This window comes from Brassica rapa, chromosome A08 (genome assembly GCF_000309985.2).
Source record: "Brassica rapa cultivar Chiifu-401-42 chromosome A08, CAAS_Brap_v3.01, whole genome shotgun sequence".
Lineage (NCBI taxonomy): Eukaryota > Viridiplantae > Streptophyta > Magnoliopsida > Brassicales > Brassicaceae > Brassica > Brassica rapa.
Window position 1 is genome coordinate 19237669 of NC_024802.2, and position 20032 is coordinate 19257700.

General features: G+C 32.3%; 4 protein-coding genes and 1 long non-coding RNA gene across 8 annotated transcripts in view; 2 read left to right on the forward strand and 3 right to left on the reverse strand.

Moving 5' to 3' along the window:
• LOC103836262 overlaps positions 1-6367 on the reverse strand; it is a 37699-nt gene extending 31332 nt beyond the window's left edge. The window contains exon 1 of the mRNA XM_033277970.1: positions 6141-6367. Within this exon, the coding sequence (XP_033133861.1) occupies positions 6141-6216 (76 nt within the window). The 5' untranslated portion in view covers positions 6217-6367. The remainder of the gene's footprint in view (positions 1-6140) is intronic.
• On the reverse strand, positions 185-6132 carry LOC103835727 (GDP-mannose transporter GONST5). 2 transcript variants are annotated; one of them, XM_009111919.3, is made up of 5 exons: positions 2041-6132; positions 1718-1967; positions 1426-1633; positions 927-1158; positions 185-833 (listed from the first exon to the last, which is right to left on the reverse strand). In XM_009111919.3, the coding sequence occupies exons 1-5, from the start codon at positions 2155-2157 to the stop codon at positions 609-611; spliced, it is 1032 nt and encodes a 343-aa protein (XP_009110167.1). In that variant the 5' UTR covers positions 2158-6132; the 3' UTR covers positions 185-608. The 2 variants fall into 2 exon arrangements, with proteins under 2 accessions (XP_009110167.1, XP_033133863.1); XM_033277972.1 differs by having other exon boundaries at positions 1426-1967.
• LOC103835728 lies at positions 6142-7570 on the forward strand. Its single transcript, XM_033277975.1, has 2 exons — positions 6142-6439; positions 7075-7570. The coding sequence occupies exons 1-2, from the start codon at positions 6172-6174 to the stop codon at positions 7410-7412; spliced, it is 606 nt and encodes a 201-aa protein (XP_033133866.1). The 5' UTR covers positions 6142-6171; the 3' UTR covers positions 7413-7570.
• A 2987-nt stretch (positions 7571-10557) lies between these two features.
• Positions 10558-13536, reverse strand: LOC103835729 (protein disulfide isomerase-like 1-1). Its single transcript, XM_009111921.2, has 9 exons — positions 13280-13536; positions 12961-12991; positions 12592-12873; positions 12328-12513; positions 12116-12241; positions 11692-11829; positions 11353-11590; positions 11144-11256; positions 10558-11057 (listed from the first exon to the last, which is right to left on the reverse strand). Exons 1-9 carry the CDS (start codon positions 13459-13461, stop codon positions 10848-10850), a joined length of 1506 nt encoding a protein of 501 aa, XP_009110169.1. The 5' UTR covers positions 13462-13536; the 3' UTR covers positions 10558-10847.
• A 253-nt stretch (positions 13537-13789) lies between these two features.
• Positions 13790-16548, forward strand: LOC103835730. 3 transcript variants are annotated; one of them, XR_004450532.1, is made up of 4 exons: positions 13790-15179; positions 15272-15524; positions 15602-16274; positions 16358-16548. It is a non-coding gene; the product is annotated as an uncharacterized LOC103835730 (long non-coding RNA). The 3 variants fall into 3 exon arrangements; XR_626715.3 differs by having other exon boundaries at positions 13790-14902; positions 14986-15179; positions 15272-16274; XR_004450531.1 differs by having other exon boundaries at positions 15272-16274.
• Positions 16549-20032: the final 3484 nt, after the last annotated feature.

Below are 20032 nucleotides of genomic sequence, written 5' to 3' on the forward strand. Positions count from 1 at the left end.
TAATGACTTAAGGCTGAGGCCCACTTAAAAAGGCCCATTTTTACTTTTAGAGAAGCTAAAGCAAAGAATCTTCTTTGAGTCAGTTAACTAATATTCTTTGCTTTGAATTAGAGCAGTGAGCCGGTTTTGGAAAAACATTCAACTTGATTAAAAAAATATGTACTGATCACCTGGTTTTTATTGCGTTAATTGTTTTCGAGTTCTATAAATTTTAGAGCCGATTTTAGTTAGTAAAATAAAGTAAGGTGAAATCATTAGCAAAACTGAATACAAAATGGGCATATGCTTTATTGAGGATGTTCAATATTAAATCTAAATCATTTTTCTTTTCTTTTTATTTGGCTTTCAACAGTTGCTCTATGACTTGAAGTATTCAGTCAGTAACACACGCTGCATGGTAGCTCCGATCTATTGCGTTAATTGTTTTCGAGTTCTATAAATTTTAGAGCCGATTTTTGTTGGGAAATAAAGTAGCATAAATGAATACAAAAAGGGTAATGCTTTATTGAGGAGGTTCAATATTAAATCTAAATCTTTTCTCTTTTCCTTTTATTTGGCTTTCAAAAGTAGGTCTAGGCTTGAAGAATTCAACTACACAAGTTGCATGTTCAAACTTTACCCTCAACTTTATCATTAACAAGAGGGATCATGAGTTCCATCTTGTTCCTTGGTGTACAAGGAGTCCTAGGAGTCCCCGGTTGTTGCTGAGAAAGCAAATGACTTACATATCCATAAAACGTGCATCCCACGAGTGTGATTCCGCACCCAACAGCGTTCATCGGTGATATTGGGTTTCGGAATATCATCCATGAAATCAGAACAGCCACCGCAACCTACATATCATCACATCTAGCTAGTTTAGGTTTCAAAATTTGTTTGGAACAGCCAAAAGAAGTAAAAAGGTTTGTGAGTTTTTAGTTCTTTACCTTAAGGTTACCAGCTACATTAAATGTGACTGCTGTTGTGGAGTGAATGACATAGAAGATTGAGAAGTTTAAACAGAAAGCTACAACACCTGAGCTGAGAATAATGACGAGAGCCGACCATGGAGACGGGTGTGCTTCAAACCAATCCAAGATTCCGTTACCTTCGAGTAGAAACGCTGGTACTCCAAGAATCATGGTCGCAAAAGGAGCCATATAGTACACCGTGTTGATGCTAACATATATAGAGACATTATGACAATGAGGAGGAAACAAACACTAAGTTTCATACTTTCAACAGACATCATGTGAAACTAAAGATCAAACACTTAAGTCTGGACATAGCCCAGTGAAATATTGGCTTTTAATGATTTTTTTTTCTGGAAATTATATACATAGAGATATTGTTAAATTATGAAGAAAATATTTATAAAAGTTTTTAATAAATGTTTATGGCCTTAAAATTCCGGAGCCTTGAACCTATAAGAAACAGAACACTGACCTGTCAAACTTGTATCCATGAAGAAGAGATTCAGCAAGAATGGTCTTAGTAGAGGTAGCTAAACATCCAAACAAAGCAGCACAGAAACCAAACACGTTAAAGCTAAGCTCTGTAATAGAAGTCAGAAGAATCCCTCCAACAATGGGAACTAACGACGCCCAAATACGCCAATCGAAATATTTCCTCCATACCAACCACTGTAACACAACTTCCCTCACACAAAAAAAAACAATCAGAACAGAACATAAAAGATCATTGTGTTTCTTGTTGCGCAAGTCTTCTAAAAGAAAACCTGTTGTTGCTGGAGTGAAGGATTTGATTGTCTGCATGAAAGAGACAGGGATGTATCTAAGACTGATGTTTCCCAACACAATGTTGATACAGAAGACGAATGACATTGGGAAGATCCTCTTCCACCGGTCTTCTGGATCAACCACGATCAATGGCTTAATCTTGAGGACTTTGATCACAATGTATGCTCCGATCGATGAACATATGAAATGAACGCATGAAACCGACAATGGAAACTTGAAATCCAGTTTCTGTAATGTTTTCAAATAAAATTGTTTTAGCAAAAATCCTAAACTCACATTGTACTAGAAGAAGTTATTTTACCTGGAAGATCCATTTGTTCATGATGATAACGGTAACGTTGAAACCCCACCATTGAAGAATGGCTAACAGAGATCTGATCATGCTCCATTGATGCCAGAGACTACCTTCTTCCATCATCCCTTTTCTCACTCTCTCTAACTCCGTCAAAATGAATCAGAGAGAAGAGAGGAGCATTTAGGAAGGTGGCTAATGAGAAGCTAAATAGGGAAGAGAGTAACGGTATAGCTTTGCTTCCATGCGATTTGTTTCGGATTCTCTTCACTTGTCTTCATCAATGTTAAACGTTTCTCTTTCTTGTTGCCATGAAAATAATGTTTTGCTCTTACGTAGGTTTCCTTGTGATTAAAGAAACTTTCCCTCTTTAATGCTTCGTTATTTAATAAAAATATTAAACCAATTCAGTGGTTACAACTTATAATTTAAAAATAGAAGAAAAGAAATACAAGTTCTAACTGTTGTCCGAAAGAAGGAACTTAATTTTTAACTGAAAAGAAACTTCATTAGACTTGGCAACAACTGATAGTGTTCTAGGCTCGAAAAAACAGTAGATCATACACAAACTCGCTGAGAAAAGATACTTTGGTGAGTAATATTGAATTGAATAATAACTTAACGATTTCTGATGTAAATCAGTTAAGCTGAGACACAGACAGAACATCTCTAGACTCTAGAGATCAAAATAGACATAATCGTCTGATCTCGATCGCTACTGTCGTCTTATCCTATTGTTTTCTTGTGTGTTTCCCATGTGATGCTAAAAGCTTGAATTTAAAAACACTTTAACACAAAAAAAACTATAGGATTAGAAGGAAAAAAAATTCAAACTGAAAACAGAAAAGTGACCAACAGATATATTATGCCCATACTATAGAGGCTCCATAACAAGAACATGAATTGAATACTATCCAAAGATTCCCATTCCTCCCATGTGCTAACTCTTTTTAGTTTATTTTACTTTTCCTTTCTATATCATAAAGTTTATTTATTTATGTGTTCTCTAGATAACCTTGTATGACTACTTTCATTTTCTTTAAAATCGATAAGATCCTATATTACATGGAATGTACTATGTAGCCATGTGAAAATCTACCATTACCAAGGAGTGGAGTGAGCAAGATTTGTAGCGAATTAACCAGGCAGCAGTAAATAGTTGAAATCTATTTTGATTTTAAGAAAAACTTATTAAAATATATGTTCAGGCATAGCGTTGTGTTTAGGAAATGGTATTTATACAGTATGTAGATTTACTGTATCTATATTGCAAGTAAATAACTGCAATATTATGATCCCACCACCCAAAAAAAAAATCGATCAACATTATAACACTTATTCTTTGGATCAATGTATCAAATCACTCCGATAGTTTTAGGTAATTTCTTACAAGTGAATTACATATGTAATTAAATTGATCAATTTAAACTAAAAAATAATCTTGAACAAAATCTTATGAATTTTTGTTAGAGATTTTAACCACTTCAGATTGTTCTTCTAGTACTATTATATCTCTTAGTTTTCACAAAATCAGCATAAAAAAGTTGAGCCCTGGACATTCTTTTATGTCACGGATCGAAAAGGTCCCATATCGGGTTGAAAGCACTGATGACGAAGTCATATGCCGATATATATGGATGTATTGGTTAAAGACATAATAACTTTGATAATTGCGAGTCGTATAGTGTAAAGGAAGTATGTGGGATGGCCTTATTGAAAAAGCGATGATACATTGAAACTCATCACTACACAATCACATCACCTGCCAATGTCTTATTTCAAGTGTTGAGGGTTTTTTAGCTCTTGATATTGAAGCCTGTCTCTTCCTTCTCCTTTTTTAGATCACGTGAACGCTCAAAAATCTTGACCCACACGTAAAATGGATACCTTTTATGTTCTCACACCCCTGACCCCCAACTTTATGGATTAGGTCAATCTAGCTCCCAAACTTTAATTCTAATTATTACTTATTCCCCATTTGTTGGATAAGCACGTGATTTCGAGTTTGCGAAGACAAATAGAATACTTAAATTTGAGCAATTTTCAAGATCATTAGCGAATAGGGGGAAGTTTCATCAATCCCTAAGATAAATCTGATTTTTGTTTCGCTCAAAGAAGAAAGAAGTGAAGATGAAGCGATATGTGGTCTTGATAGTGCAGATTTTGCCCATGTGATGTGAGATAGCCATTTGTATTCGAGAAGCAAACTTAATAATTCTCGCGCGGAAATAATATATGACCTAAATTAAATCAATCTTTATAAACACACGAGTCAACTGATTTTGAGTTTCTAACTGAAACTTTAACATGATGAAGTTGTGTTTATATCTATCAAAATTACGTTTTGCTCTCATAAAAATAGTTAATTTAAAATGGTTTGGGTCTCCCTAAAAGATATATGAGTTTTCAGACCCAGAATCTCTAGACATTTTAAAAAATTAGATTATCAAAATACTATCCATCTAGACAAACATCAAGATCATATAAATTATTAACAAGATAATTTCTTTGGCATTCATCATAACTAGAAGAGAGGAAGGAAGGTGATGTTATCAAGGTTAAAATATCGATTGATAATCTTTTGTTTTTGATCGATAATCTTATTTGTGGTTAAGTTTCATCTTCTTCCAAGGGTTTGTGTGGAAAATGAATTAGATTAATATAACATATATGTATTGGAATTCTCTCAAATAATCATTTTTAAGTTTTGTCACAAAAAATAACATTCAATAAAAAATGACCAAAACAGTTCATTTTCATTTTGGAAGTGTTAATATATTTTTTTTTTAAAATTTAAAATTCTATCGTCAAAACTCCACACTTTAACTCTAAATTCTAAATCTAAAAATTATATTTTTACAATTTAAAAATTATTTTTTGATTATTTTTTCATTGAATGTTATTTTTGTAATAAAAAATTAAAAAAACCTATCCTAAGAAATTTATCTATACGTATTTGCTGCAACACGTTTTTGACTAATAGTTTTAATGGAATTATTTCCAGAGCTTCAACGTTTGCGCTGATGTCCTATCAAAATGTCCTATCAAAAGAGATTATAACTAGAGGTGTTTTATTTTTTTCATATAAACCAAACATGGTAATATGGTACGATAGTAGAGTTTTGTCGAATCAAATTTGGTTTTAAGATTAACAAATAAAAACGAATGGAATTTGAAGTAAATTTTTATAGCTGCCAAATAAAAGTTTGAAGTTAAGGTGTGTAGACAAAGAATTTAATTACATGTCGAGAATAGAGAGAGACCTCCAAAATCACTCATACATATCAAAGAATGATGACTTGTCTTGGTAGGTCCCTTGCATTTCGGATACATTCTCTTCTGAGTTTCGGATACTACAAGTGGATGTTTCTCGGCCAGAACGTCCAAACTCCTTAAACAGAAAAAGAAAGAAGAATATAGATTTTCTGAGTTTCGAATACTGAGTAATATTATTCTCTCTATTTATTTTTCTAGATTATTGATTAGTTTTAAATAATACTATCTGATGCACATGCCACGGATCCACATGCGATCAATCATCCATCGTCAAGTATCTGTTTAATTGTATATCTGGCAAGAAGATGGGGACTCTCTTCCTCTAATCGGTAAATTGATACAATAAAGTGATACAAATTATTAATTACCCTGCTGAATCAATGTTCCTTGATAGTTGATACTGAAATCGGTTAGTGATGTCATAAATACTTTTAATACATGAAACTTTAATTTTTTTTTTACAGAAATAAACTCGAGATATGTTCTTTGATAAGCCGATGCATGACTTACACCAAAAACTTGGCTCAAAAATAAAAAAAATAATGGATTATGTCAGTATCTGCAAATTATGATGTCCGTAGGATCTACTAATTGAAATAAATCAGCCTATTTAATGGATTGTAGATTAGATACTAATTAAAATCAAATCGTATATAAAGGCTTGTCCTTTTTTTTCACTTTTGTTTCTTTCGGGCAACTAAAAGGCTTATTTACTTGGGAATAGTAATGCAATATATATAATATTTGATTTATATTTCTTTTTCAACATTTGATATATATTACAAAGCTTCAATTTCAGACCTAAAGCACATCTCATTTGTTACGAATCTTATCTCTTATTTCGTCTCTCCTTTGGTAGTGAAGATGGATATGTACAAAGATGATAGCTCCCCATACTGTTATTTCCATCCAAAGGAAGAATATGTTGGAGTGTGTCCTCTCTGTCTGAACGAGAGGCTTCTGGTTCTAGCTTCGAAGCAGAGATCACCAAGAACCAAACACTCTTCATCTTCACCAATCATTAGCCTCCCTAAGATATTCACCTTGAGCTCTCTCCTCAGTCGCCTCGATCTCCGTCACCACCGGAAATTCCATCCCTCTTCCGATCTTGACGTCTCCACAAGCCAAGAAGGTACACACAACTTTATTATACTATGCATGTATATATACTACACACGATTTATATGTACTTCATAATCTACATTCATGTTATTGCAATTAACTTCGATATCATCATACTTCAAAGATTTAATTATTACAAGTGGATGTTTTCTTTTCTTCCTTTTTTTTTGCCAAAGCCTTTTTCTTCCTTGTTTTGCCAAAGTCTTATTTTTCCTCTTTTTCATGTTCATACACGAAAAATCCCTTTTTCAAAAAATGAAGATTCAGTATTTATTTATATCAATCACGAGATTAATTATCGCATATATTTTTGTACAGCTATGTACAAAGTTTCGTAAAAGACGATAATCCTTTTATGTTTGCAACTTGCAACAATTTTCTGTATGTCCGTATATAAACATTCATATATCTATATATTAGACATTTTTCTACAGAAATAAGTACATATAATAGCATTATTTAAATCGGCCAACTGAAAGTTTTGTTTTACTCGGTATAATGATTTGTGGGCTATGGCTAATTAATTATATTGTATATTGTGGTGAATGATGTAAGTTATATTGATATATTCATATGTATATTTAGATTACAATATTAATTGTGCAAGTATCACTGAACTTATTAGTCCTTTTTGTGTATGTTCAGATTCTTTTATATCAATAAAATTTGAAAACGATGGAAACTCGTCATGGGAGAGGAAAACAGTGTCAAAGGCTTGTGAAGATAACACAAACTCAACATGTAAGAAGCAGCAAGCCCCTATAACGAGCACTACGAGTATCGTAGAGCACAATAGTGCCAAGTCATCTCTTAAGTGGCGCAAACGTATTGGTCACCTTTTCCATGTCATCAAACTCAGATCAGGATTTCCCACCTCTTCTTGTCATGTGGCATCTTCCAAGGTCGAAGGAACCAAAGTGAGAAAACATGGCTGGATGGTGAGGACCTTAACCAGAAGAAAATCCAGGAAAAGTAAAACTTGAGTTTTTGTTTTCATATATTTATTTATTAAACTTAGACAAATATGTTGATGCTTTTGTTTAAAGAAGAAATATATGTTGAAGTTTTTTTTGTAAGTAATGATAACATGGATTGAAAAACGACTGCAAAAATCCATAAATTAAATTGTTAAAATTTATTATATTTTGTAAAATTAGGTATATCACATATAATGTTTTGGGTTTAAATGAGTAATTTACATATAATATACATATAAATTTATCAAAAAAAATTACATATAATGTGTTGGCATGTGGTCTAAGATGTATATGTTTATGTATGTGTGTGTAAAAGGGACAAGAGGTTTGCCCTTTAGGCCTTTACCATACTTCTTTGTTGGCATGTGTTCTAAGATAAAGTCATTAAGAAGGGAGAAGGGTCAAACTAGCCTTTTATCGTTATTTTCAAAATTACAAAAGAGAAAGTGTGTGAAGAAAAAAGAAAAGAAAAAATAAGGTAAAGATATAGAGAAAAAAATACAAAAGCGGGTTGCTTTAAAATAAATAATTTTGCATGGGACTCTTGGAAAATTTCTATGACTTTTAGTGCTCACTTAATTACCTTTTTCCTTATTTTATAAAGAAAATAAATGAGGATAGTACAAATTATAATGTAATAAGATAGTCCATGTTAGGTTGTTCACAATAGTGGGAAACATTGTAGCACAAAAAGATGGACCCAAAACATTACCCCATTCACATTGTCTTGTAGCTGTCTCTTTTGTGTACATTGTAAGTTTCCAAATCCTAATTCAATACTCCCTCTGTTCCTTATAGATCTATTTTTTAGAAAAAAAAATTGTTTCAAAAAGATACATTTTTTTACATTTTCAAAACATTAATTAATGAAAAATTGTACTTTTCAAAAAATACAATTGTGTTTAATAAAATCTCATTGGTTAAAAATTATTGGAAATAGTTAATTAAGAAAAACAATGTATTAGAAAATACAATTTTAAATATTTTTTTTAATAAGTGTGGAAAAACTATAACATAGATCTTTTAGGAACAGAGTGATAGTTTTTTGTGATAAATATTATGTTGGAAATTGTTGAGATAGTTACAGAACATCGCATTATGCTGGAGAATGGTCATGTTATATGCATCTAAATTTTACCAAAGTTCAAATAGATTCGAAATGAAATAGGTGGAAATGTAAAATCAATAGTAGTTGATTCTTGACAATGCTGATTTTGATGTATGATCTTTATTGATTGTTTGACGTGACCATTCAAAGAAAAAGTTGCTTTAGTTTTTTCTAAGTTCAACAAGCTTAGGAAAGCAATGTGACTACTACAAACAAGTTATATAGGAATTTTATCAATGTGGTAAGACATGATGCGAAAGAAAACCTAATTCTTAGGTTGATTGAACGACGGGAGGACATTTGTTTGTTTTGTTTACTTTTGTCTACTTTCTTTTCGTCCTTTTTGACCTTTTCATATTTTGTATCAAAGTATTATAAAAAATATCGAGTAGATTAATTAGCTGGATGTCAAGTAACTGAATGTTTTTATTTTGGTCAGTAGGAGCACCTTTCATTCAAATCGAAACTTAAAACAAGTTATAGTAAACCACGTAAGAAGTCAGGATGTCATGCTATCGTTTTGGTCAGGACTCAGTCAGAAGTACGTTTTTTGGTTAAGATGATATGCCATCGGTTGGGACCTATGCGATTTTATAGCACATGTGGAATGTTGATATCTATGAATGAAAATTTTATAAGTTTTTTTAAAATTTCGTAAATTTGGGTTTTCATTTGTCGAGAGCGTTGGCTGTAGGGTTAAACGGGACCATTTTCATAGATGATCGTATTCAAAACTAGGAGCAGGACCACGCACCTTTATTTTTTTACCTAACTTATTGATTTGGAACAATTAAATGAAAATTTTAAGAAAATTATTATCCCCAATTGATTGATCCAATAAAACCTTTCAATTAATTAGCGCGCACACAAAAGTATTGGGAAATTTCATATGATGGCCAAGACAAGGATCGTTGATCAGGAGTCAAGACGTGAGCTCCACTGCTCTGTATATATGGACACAAACAGATATCACATAAACGGATCATATAAAACTATATATGGGGGGGGGGGGGGGGGGGGGGTTTGTTAAAATGGTTTGGATAATTAACATGTTACAAACTTATATCCTATTGAATGGTAATGCATGGTTTCTATTATATATTTAAACGTTTAGTCATTGATTAACGAGTGACAAGAACATGTGGGATTCAAATTTCAAAGTCTTGAACTACTGAACATGACGTCTATACTTAATACCTAGAAGAGCTACTTCAACTACAACACGTCTCCAGTTTATTATCTGACGATATATGCATATTTGTATCACTAAAATACTCGATTTGCCTTTATTTGTTTTGTTTTGGAGAAACAATCATATAGGATTGCTAAGGGGTACTTTTGCTGCAGCTATTTCTAGCCTGATAATCTTATTTGTCCTCAACTCTTTCATCTAATGCTCTGTTTCAAAAAGGAAATACAAAGATGTTGCCAGTCCCTTTTAGTGGCATGTTAAGTAACAAAGGTTTCATTATTAGGTTGTGCTCTTCTTGGTCGAGTTTAGTGGATAGTTAGTTTAATGCTACTGTATTTTGAGAGTGGCTTGGATGCAAAAAAACTGAAGCCGATAAGCGAAGTCACCTCTTGGTTTTATATGTTTTCAAAGTCCATAATACATTGTTGTTTTTGTTTTGTTGAGTGTTTGAATGCTCCTTTCATATTCAAGATTGCTTCCCATAGACTAGCTTTCAGTTACTTAAGAGGAATGCTTGTTTTGGTTATAGTGTTTTGAGGAATCGAACATGTTTCTTTTTCTCTTCATCAGATCCTTTGAGCTTGTGAAACAACATGCCAAAGTTGCAGAAGATGCTCGGCCAGTTACTTATTTCCTTTGGAATACTTTTTCTGGTGGAAACATTTCATGCTGTGGTTTTTCAAGGGTGGGAGAAAGCCGAGAATGAAGTGGTTGAGATGAAGCAGAAGCTCGAGGATGCAGGCAAGCAGACAACGAAACCATTGTGTTAGAAGATAGGGTTAAGTCAACTTGATGGGGGCACTAAAGGAGTAGTGTGTTAGACAAGTAACGCAGTCAAGAGTTGAAACAAGTAAAGCAGAATCAAGAAGCTATGACTGAAAGAACCAAAGGGGTTCTTAGAAACTCGGTCCCAAGACTTGCCACAAACTACTCATAACATTAAAAGAGAACTGAGTTCAAAAAGGAAAAATTGACCAAAAAAACAAAAGAAAAGAGGCAAAGCCATTATTGTTTTAGCAGAGTGCACGTAAAAACTCTAACGAATAGACACAGACACCTTCTCTCTCTCTCTCTAATGTGTATTTTCCTCAAAACTACCAAACTAGGCTAGCAGCTAAGAGACACAACACACTTCTCCTTTTCAGAGCTCGTCCTTAACGGCCTCAGTTGTCGTTTCCTCCTTCTTAGGCTCTCCAGCTGTGTCCTTGTTCTTGTCGATGAAGCTTATGATGTCTTCCTTTGTCCTGTCTCCATCGTAAAGCACAATGTTTCCGCTCGCTGATCTCAAGTAAATGGTCGGGAAGCCCTTCACATCGAAGGTATCATTTGGGAAGTCGTTTGCGGTTGCGTCCTGGACAAGCCAAAGTGTTAGAATAAAACCGCAGATGATCAACCAACAAACTCTACATGTGAAAAAGGAAAAAAAAAAGGACTTACAAGCTTGGCTATGACAACACTTGGGTCGCTTTGGTATGACACAGCGACTTCGTCCAAGATTGGAACTAGCTTTTGGCAGTGTCCACACCATGGTGCATAGAATTCAAGCAAGACTGCAAATAAACAAAGAGGAAAGAAAATTCATTTGTAAGTTTTCTTTGCTACCAGCGAAAAGGTTTTTTGAGATTTGATAAGGTGATGTGACTCACCGTTCTTTCCAGAGTTGAAGACCATCTCGTCAAGGCTCTCAGCAACAACAACCTTTACAGGCTCGTTGTTTTCGGTTGGGATGGGTTGAGATTTTTTGTGTGGGGCAACTTTTCCATCCTTGAAGTCCTTGACCCACGATTCAATCTGGTCAATCTCAATGTTTGTTTTCAGATACTTCTTGTCGTCAACAGTCTGGATGATGATGAGAGGAACTTGGCTCTCTTCAAGTCCAAAGTACTGTTATTGGTTCAGAAAAAGATAGTAATCTGCTTAGCAATTTGTAACTATCACGGGATGAAACGACTAGGAGGCAGAGAGATAGTCGAGGTAAGACTAACCTGGAATGCGCCTTGGCTGTTCTCAGCATCACCGAGAAGGAAGCTAAGACCCTGTCCTTTGTAGGATGTAGCAACTTCACGGTACTTTGATTTAAGAGACTCAGCTCCTTCTCCGGTAAAGTTAATGAACAACATCGCCTGAAACACAAAATATTACCCACCATCAAAACCACCACAAGGTTGGAAACTATAGGATCAATCAGAAACCTTAGTAATAAGACTCAAAAACAAACTATAGACGCTACTATCTAGATTCAGCTAATATGGACGCTATCACAATTAACTTCTATGCATTAGCTCATTTCAGTTAATATACAAATCAAACAATCCTTATCCACTAAAAATAAAAGGCATACATAAAATCCGTCTTTGTGGCTTATCATGATCTTGTTACAGCATGATGGGATTTAAAACAATGAGTTACCTTAGTGTTGGAACTGTCAAAGAATTTGATAACATATGGGTGGTTGTTTGGATCCTTGTCAAAGACGGTGATAAGCGGAATGCTTGATTCTTTGACAAATTTCTCCAAAGCTTCTCCATCAAAATCCTGGATTGCAACAGAAGAAAAAATCAAACAAACAGGACCACCTATCTATGTCATAAACAAAGTGAAAAGCTTTTTTCTCTTGTAACCTTGGAATCAACAAACAGTTCATCGAATGGTTTGAATAGCCTGACAACCGGTCCTGTCACAGACTCTCCGCGAGGAAGAAGCTTGGCATCAGAGGTGTGAGCAAAATCATAGTCAGAGCGCAGTTTCTCAGCAGTAGCCAAGAAAGAATCAAACTCGGAGCCAGATAGCTTAGGGAAAACACCAACCTAAAACAAGAGAACGTGCCATTAATAATAAAACAGAGACAAAAAAAAAACGAAAAGGAATATGTTCATGACACTTACCACAATAACCTTCTTGTCAAACTCAGAAGCATCCTCAGCTGCCTTGATCTCAAACGAAGCAGGCCCGCTTTGTTTCTTCAAATAAGTAACAATCCCGTCAGCTTCACGAGGCCCGTTGTACTCCTGAACAGCTTTCCCTCCGTTTCTAAAGATCTTGATCGTCGGGAAGCCCTGAACCTCGTACTGAGTCGCAAACTCTCTGTTGGTCTCCTCGCTCGCATCAATCTTGGCGAGTACCACCGGAGGCACGTGACTGCTCAACTCTGACGCAGCCTTCTCGTACTATAAAACAAAAACCATCACACAATCTGAGTGGCTATTTAAAAGACATGCTAAGCCTAAATCACGTGACTCAAAAGCCGTGTTTACCTCAGGAGCTAGCTGCTTGCAGTGTCCACACCTGCAAGATCCAATGACCGAATGATAGAGATTAAGATCCAATACAAAGACGCATCAATTACAGATCCAATCATTCAGATTCCACAACTACTACCAAAGTCTCTCCCTAATAAACCAGATCAGCTACACAATAGATCGGAGGAGAAATCATTCACATGCAAAATCAAATGATTCAAATTCAGATCCATCAGATTCACGAATCAATATCACCAGCAAATCTCACGACTCCTACTGCTACTACAACAGTACTACTAACGATAAACGTTTGAATCGTTTAAAAATCAAATACCAAGGGGCGTAGAACTCGACGACGATGAAATCGTGCTTGTTGACGGTATCGGTGAAGTTAGTGTGATCCAAGGTCAACACGAACTCCTTCGTCGTCTCCGTCGCAGTCTCCTCGCTTCTCACGGAGGAAGCGAGCAGCGACAACGCAAGGATCGAGAACAACGCGTATCCCCTCATCGCCATTATCTCTCTCACTAAGCTTCGTTTGGAAATTATTATGTAAGCTCAGCTTTGGGAGATATTTATCAGCTCGTTTCACACAGCAAAAACTCAATGCTAAATGGTCAAGTAGCCACGTGGCGTTCATTCATTGGATATAACGTCGTCATAGTTTGGCAAGAACTTATGTGTATTAATACGGTGATTTGACGATATTGACCTTGGCGGTTATATAAAAATATTGTGTCCGTGACTTCGTGAAAGTAAATGGTCGATATAAAATAATGCCATTTAGATCTGTGATCCGTTATGATTTTTTAGTTTAGTTTCATGACATTGTTACTTTAATTTCATATCTTATATTGTTGACTAGAGTCTAGGGGTGGACAAAACACCGAACCGAATCAAATCGAACCAACCGAACCGAACCAAAGTCTATTTCAAACCATTCGGTTGAAGATTTCTCCAACCCGAATGGTTCGGTTTAAAACCGAACCGAAAAACCAATGTGTTTTTGTAATTATTTAAATTAAAAATATTAGTAATACTAATATACTAAAATTATAATACCAAACCACATATTTTCCATTTTCATTCACTAACATATATTGTTCTAATCTAATATGTAATCATCAAAAAAATTGATTAAAAAAATTAGAAAATCTGTATTTTTATTCTTATATATGTAAACGTGGATGTTAAATCTAAACCTAAAACTTAAAGCAAATTTTATTAAAAACAAAAAATTTTCTCCATAGCGTCACATGAAAGATGATTCATTGCAGATTTTTTAACAATGATATAAGAAACATTACTAGTGATGTTGATTTTTTTTATTTTAGTTAACTTTCATTTGTTTTAATTTTTTATATACATTTTATGATTTTTTAAAGGTTTTTGTTTCAGTTTTATATTGAATTTAATTCACATAGTTTATATTTACATAATTTATGTTTTAAAAATTTTTTTTACAAAAAATGAAACTAAGAAGAACCTAATTAAACCGATCCAAAAAAACAAAGCGAACCGAACTGAACACAAACCGAACCGAATATGAACCGTACACAAACCGAACCAAAAAAATATGTAATTAATAGCTCCATGTACATGTTCTAATTTCTGGATAAAATTTCAAACATCTATACTATACTAAAAGCAGCATATACTCCACTCTAAAGCTATCCACATCAGCAAAAAAATTCAACCAATTAAATGTTTCTATTTTGCCACGTTACATCTTCTTTATCGACATGGATCAAATGTTTTGGTCTTCTAAAATTTGGTTTCAGCCCATTTAAAAACCATGTTACACTTTCCGACAAAACCCACGCTTTCCCTTTTCAGTCAATAGTCTCTTACGATTCCTCTTCGTAGCCATTGTTCTATTCTTTCCGAATCTCCGTTACTTGCAGTAACTATCCACTCTAAAATCATTGCTTTTGCTCTTTACACCTTCTTACAAGATGTATCTTTCACCTCCTTTTGTTTTCCTCCTGTATGATCTATTTCTCGATTCTTATTGTATACCGTAATCTACGATTTTTTCAGTCGAAGATCAAGCTGTATCCATGAGATCTGCTAAGTCCTCCGGAAAGTTTTATGTCGCTGTGTATTTCACCAACATCTCCTCGGGTACAGCGGAATCTGAACTAGGCTTCCAGTTAATCCGTTTCTGGGAGACGATAAGCACAGCTAAAGGTGGTTTGCTTATTGGCTTGGAGCTTCTCCTTACAGGCAAGCAGGTATCAGATTCTTTACTTCTTCTTCTATTGATCCAAATCAATCTAGGTCACCACTTCTTGATTTCTTGATTACTTCTTAATCTTCTTCGCAGAAATGGCTACGCACAACTCGAAATCTACCGCATCAATATTTTTCTCCCGTTCTTAGTGGTTTGTAAATTTGTCGTTTCATCGCTCCAATGTCACAAAGAAACTTAATAATCATCTGGATGCCTGGAAAAATTGACTTGATCACAGCTGTTTTTTTTTAAAGAAGATAACTGTTGCAGCTATGTCCAAACCGCAGCTGCGAATAGTGGAATCTGAAGTTTGTGTCCTGGAAAGCCTCTGGCAGCTGAAACTGGGGTAAAATTCTGTATTCTTTTATCTTTAACTTGGATGGGAGGTATTATTTTGTTGTTCAAAGAGTTGAATCCAAACAGCCTTTAGGAGAAGAAGCAAAAATTTACCTGAGAAAAGTTATACAAGAGCTTTATGTGTAGGTTTTTTTCTTAAATACGTAGGTGAAACTCTGAACACCTTGCTCCTGCAAAAAGTCGCATTTGAATATGTAAGTTGTGTACGCCTTGGTCCTGTTTAGTCTTTGCATGTTTAAGAAATTCAAACTGGCTTGAAGTTGACTGTTTACAGTCTCTTTAACCGCTGTAGTTAGTGTGAAGGTTTGTTGCTGAGTTTATTGCATAGATCCATTTTCATGTGTGGATTGTTTCAACAAACCATCATTAAGACTCTGTCTTGGCTACCCGCAAATAGATTGAGAATTCACTTACAAACTCAAAGGAACAGCAATGCTCTCTATTCAGAGATCATGTTGAGAGATCCCAGAGCTTTTTACACAGATTTCTATCATGCTCGCTGGAACTGGAAGCACTGCTCTTTTCACTGTGATTTGTAGCTTTGCTTCAAGGCGTGTACCCTTTTGCGCAAACAAGTTCTTCAAGACTGTACTTGGTTTCAGTTTGGTCATACTGCTTTGGGCTGTGGATAGACTCGGGAGGTGATTACTTAGCGCATACTTCTTCCATGGGAAGACATTCTGATGTTTGATTGTGTTCTTGCGATCAATGAGCCTTACTTAATCAGCAGCTCCTGCTGGTAACCCCATCTTAGTTTTTTATAGAACCCCCATAACTATCGGCAAATCTGCAACCATTTCTGATATTTCTGTTGACATGCAGGTTGTGGCTTCTAAGTTGGCAACAAGAACAAGAGTAATCTCAGAGGAAGCAAAAGCCACGACCAAGTACTTTATATTCTTATAAGAAACATCTTTGCTCCTATGTAAACTATATATGTTTCTCCAATGACATGAAGAATATATAAATTGGTTTTTGTTTGTGTGATCAGGAACAAACAAAAATTTTGAATATAAAGCATGTTACAGAAGACTTATTCTTTTTAGTTTGAACTGCACGTGATGGTCAAAAGAAAAAATTAGATGATTTGTAACGTAGAATGAACAACTGATTTTGATTTATTTATTTTATCTAAGTAGAGAAAGAGGAAAAATGGAAAGTAATATTAGTGAAGGAGATAAGGATTAGTGTTAATGTTGAAAATATCTACGCCAGTACCGAAATAATGTTTGTGTTTTTGTGTAGTATTCACGTTTTTAATTAAATTAGAAATTGCATATTATAACAAACTAACATCAATTAACAGTTCAATAAGAAAATAATGCAAATTAAATACTTTTGTTTATCTCACAAAGAGAATATTGTGACGTTACATCATTTTAAAAACCAGGAAAATATACAAAAAAAAAATAAAAATTTAACAAAATAAATATTTGTTACAGTAATATATTAAAGCAATTCAAATTTTAAATTGAATTGAAAAGTAATGTAAATTGTTAATTGTAGACAAAAACATTCACACTAAAGAGAGCATAAACACAAATATTTTTAGTTGTTTTTTATGAGCAACACATATATTCCATGCCAAAAGTTTAACATTCATGCCAAAAACATGTCATCATTAAATTATTACACAATGTTTGATTTTTTCCTGAATAATTTCCTAAGCAAAGGAATTAAAAATTCTTTGTCAACATTAACAAAAGTGGGAACAGAAAGTATATATACACGGATGCAAAATAACATTACCATTAGACTGTTTTACTGCGTTATTAAGAGACTAGGAGACCAGTGGCTCATACATATCTAACACCTACATATACATATACTTTTTCCAAAAAATAATAAAAATAACACCTACATATACATATTATGTTATTTAATGTTTTGTACATATTTAAATAAAAAGTGTTACTAACTAATTATTAGAGTCTTATAAGTATAAGATATATGAAGATTAATATACTAGGTGTTATGCCCGCATATGTGCGCATAGTGTTCTTATAAATATTTATATGTTTATAACTATTAAATTAAAAACAACATGATAAATTATTAATTATGTTTTTAAAAAGATAAATCAAAAACTAAAATATATATTTATAATAAAAATAAATATTTTCAGATAAAAACATAACATATTTAGGAATGATCTTATGTTTTTAAAATGTATTTTATTTTTGAGAATTTTGTTATATTTACTTATAGTCAATTATCTAATATAACATAGAAATAAAATATTATTAATATATATTCATTAGTTTTTATCAAAATATATAAATGGTTATTGTTGTGTTAAATTTTAAAAACATTCACATATTAGAATTATTTTAGAAAATCATTAGCATTTAATTATAAATTGTTTTCTATATAACTATAAATTTTATAATAAAATACTATTTTCAGATAACAACATAATATATCTAAGAATTATCTTATGTTTTAAAACGTGTTTTTATTTTTGAAAATTTTATTATATTTATTCATAGTCAATTATCTAATATAATATTATTAATAGAAATTCATTTATAATTATTTATATTTTAGATAATTCTTATTATTATTAATTTTATTCACTTATTTAATCAGATAATTTGTTTTTATTTTTGACTAATTTATATAATTTATTTATTAAGGGTATAAACCATTTATTATTAATTTTAATCATTTTTAATCATATAGATTTGAAATTCGTTTTTATTTTTTGATTAATTTAGAGAGTTTATTCATTAAAGATATAAACGATATTAACCGCTCTAATTTTTAATGTTAGAGTTCGATTCCAAAAATTTACTTCGTAAATAATAGTATAGATAATAATTTAAACCAGTTATACAATACTTTAGACATGATCCGTGATTTTCATTTGAAAAGCATATGTCTGCTTTGTTTATATAGATGAGTGTGATGTATTTTACGGGTAGTGGATTTTGGTTTGGGGTGTTGGTCTTAATCTCTGCTTTAAATTATTTAGCCAAAATATTCTTATAGCTTTTTTTTTAAGCAATGAACATCAAATCTAAACAGTTCTAAAAGGTACATATGCTTGATTAATCAAAAACAACATAATTCCAATATGATATCAAATGTTAAAGTATTTGAATAAAAACTTTAACAAATACATCTACTAATAATAACCAATAAATACTAAGTTGTAATATCAATTTATAAATCCATCTCGGTACAATAATTTACTATTTTATCATAATAACATAAATAAAATGCATTAATAAGATTGTTACTTTAAAAACTTAATTTATGCCGGAGAAAGATTGGTAGAAATGGTAAACAATTATTAAAGGAAAAACATCAAAATACTTTTTAAAAATATGCCAAAAATCTCAAATTACAAACACGCCATTTTAATCATTTAATTTTTAGTCAAACATGATTTTTTGGTTTAGATTTAAAAAGTGAATATTAAAATGTCATACCTAAATTTAAAATTGTATATGTTTTAACAAAACAATTTATCAAATATAAATTACATATGATTTTGGTATATGTAATATTGTATATCATTGATTTGAAGGCTATAACTGAAAAGTCTAAAAATCAATTTAAAATCCTATATTTGTGTTTAGCCTTTTTTATGATTAAATATCTTATATTGGGTAGTGTTTTAGACAGACAAATTCAAAGTAAATTCATATATAACTTTAAATATGTACATATGTAATTTAAAACTATTTTGTAAGTGATTTTATTTATAAAGAATCGTGTTCTCTGTAAATGTTTTGTGACAATTATTAGTTTTATGTTTATGTCTGAATTTTTATACTTTCTTATATTAAGTTATATATTAACTTACTTTCAATTATTTTGAATTTCTGACAGCATTATGTGTTGTAAATATAATTGATTACTTTTTGAGAAATTCCTTGAAATAACTAAGTTGAATACTCTTTTTTTTTTAATACACTTAATCAAAATATTATAACATTTGGGTTTAGGGTGTAGTGGCTATTGTTTAAGGTTTAGTATTTAGGAGGTAGGTTCAGTTTATAAACTTCTATAAACACTTTTTTAAAAATTATAAATGCTTTAGGAGTGTTAATTTTATCATTTTCAAAAAAAAAAATAAACTATTAATGAAAATGATTATCATTTAAAATTATATTCTACAAATGATATCAAATTAGAGATAAAGTTAGAATTTTCATTTATTTTCTAGATTGATCAGTTACAACCGTTTATTTCATTTATTTATTTTTTAAAACATTAACAACTGAGATGATACTACAATACAAGATCTAAACCTAATTTGCTTAGACTCATTAAATTTCACACATATAGAAACTCAACATTTATGTAATATATTTAATCTTTAAATTTAAAATCAAAACCAATAAAATCTTATATTTTTGTTGACCAACCCATCTAAACTATTAAAACTGAAGTACAAATAAATTTTAACCCTAAATTTTTCTCAATAATTACCATTCAATGCCACTGACCTTATAAATAGCAATTTCTATAAAAATTATTATGAAATTA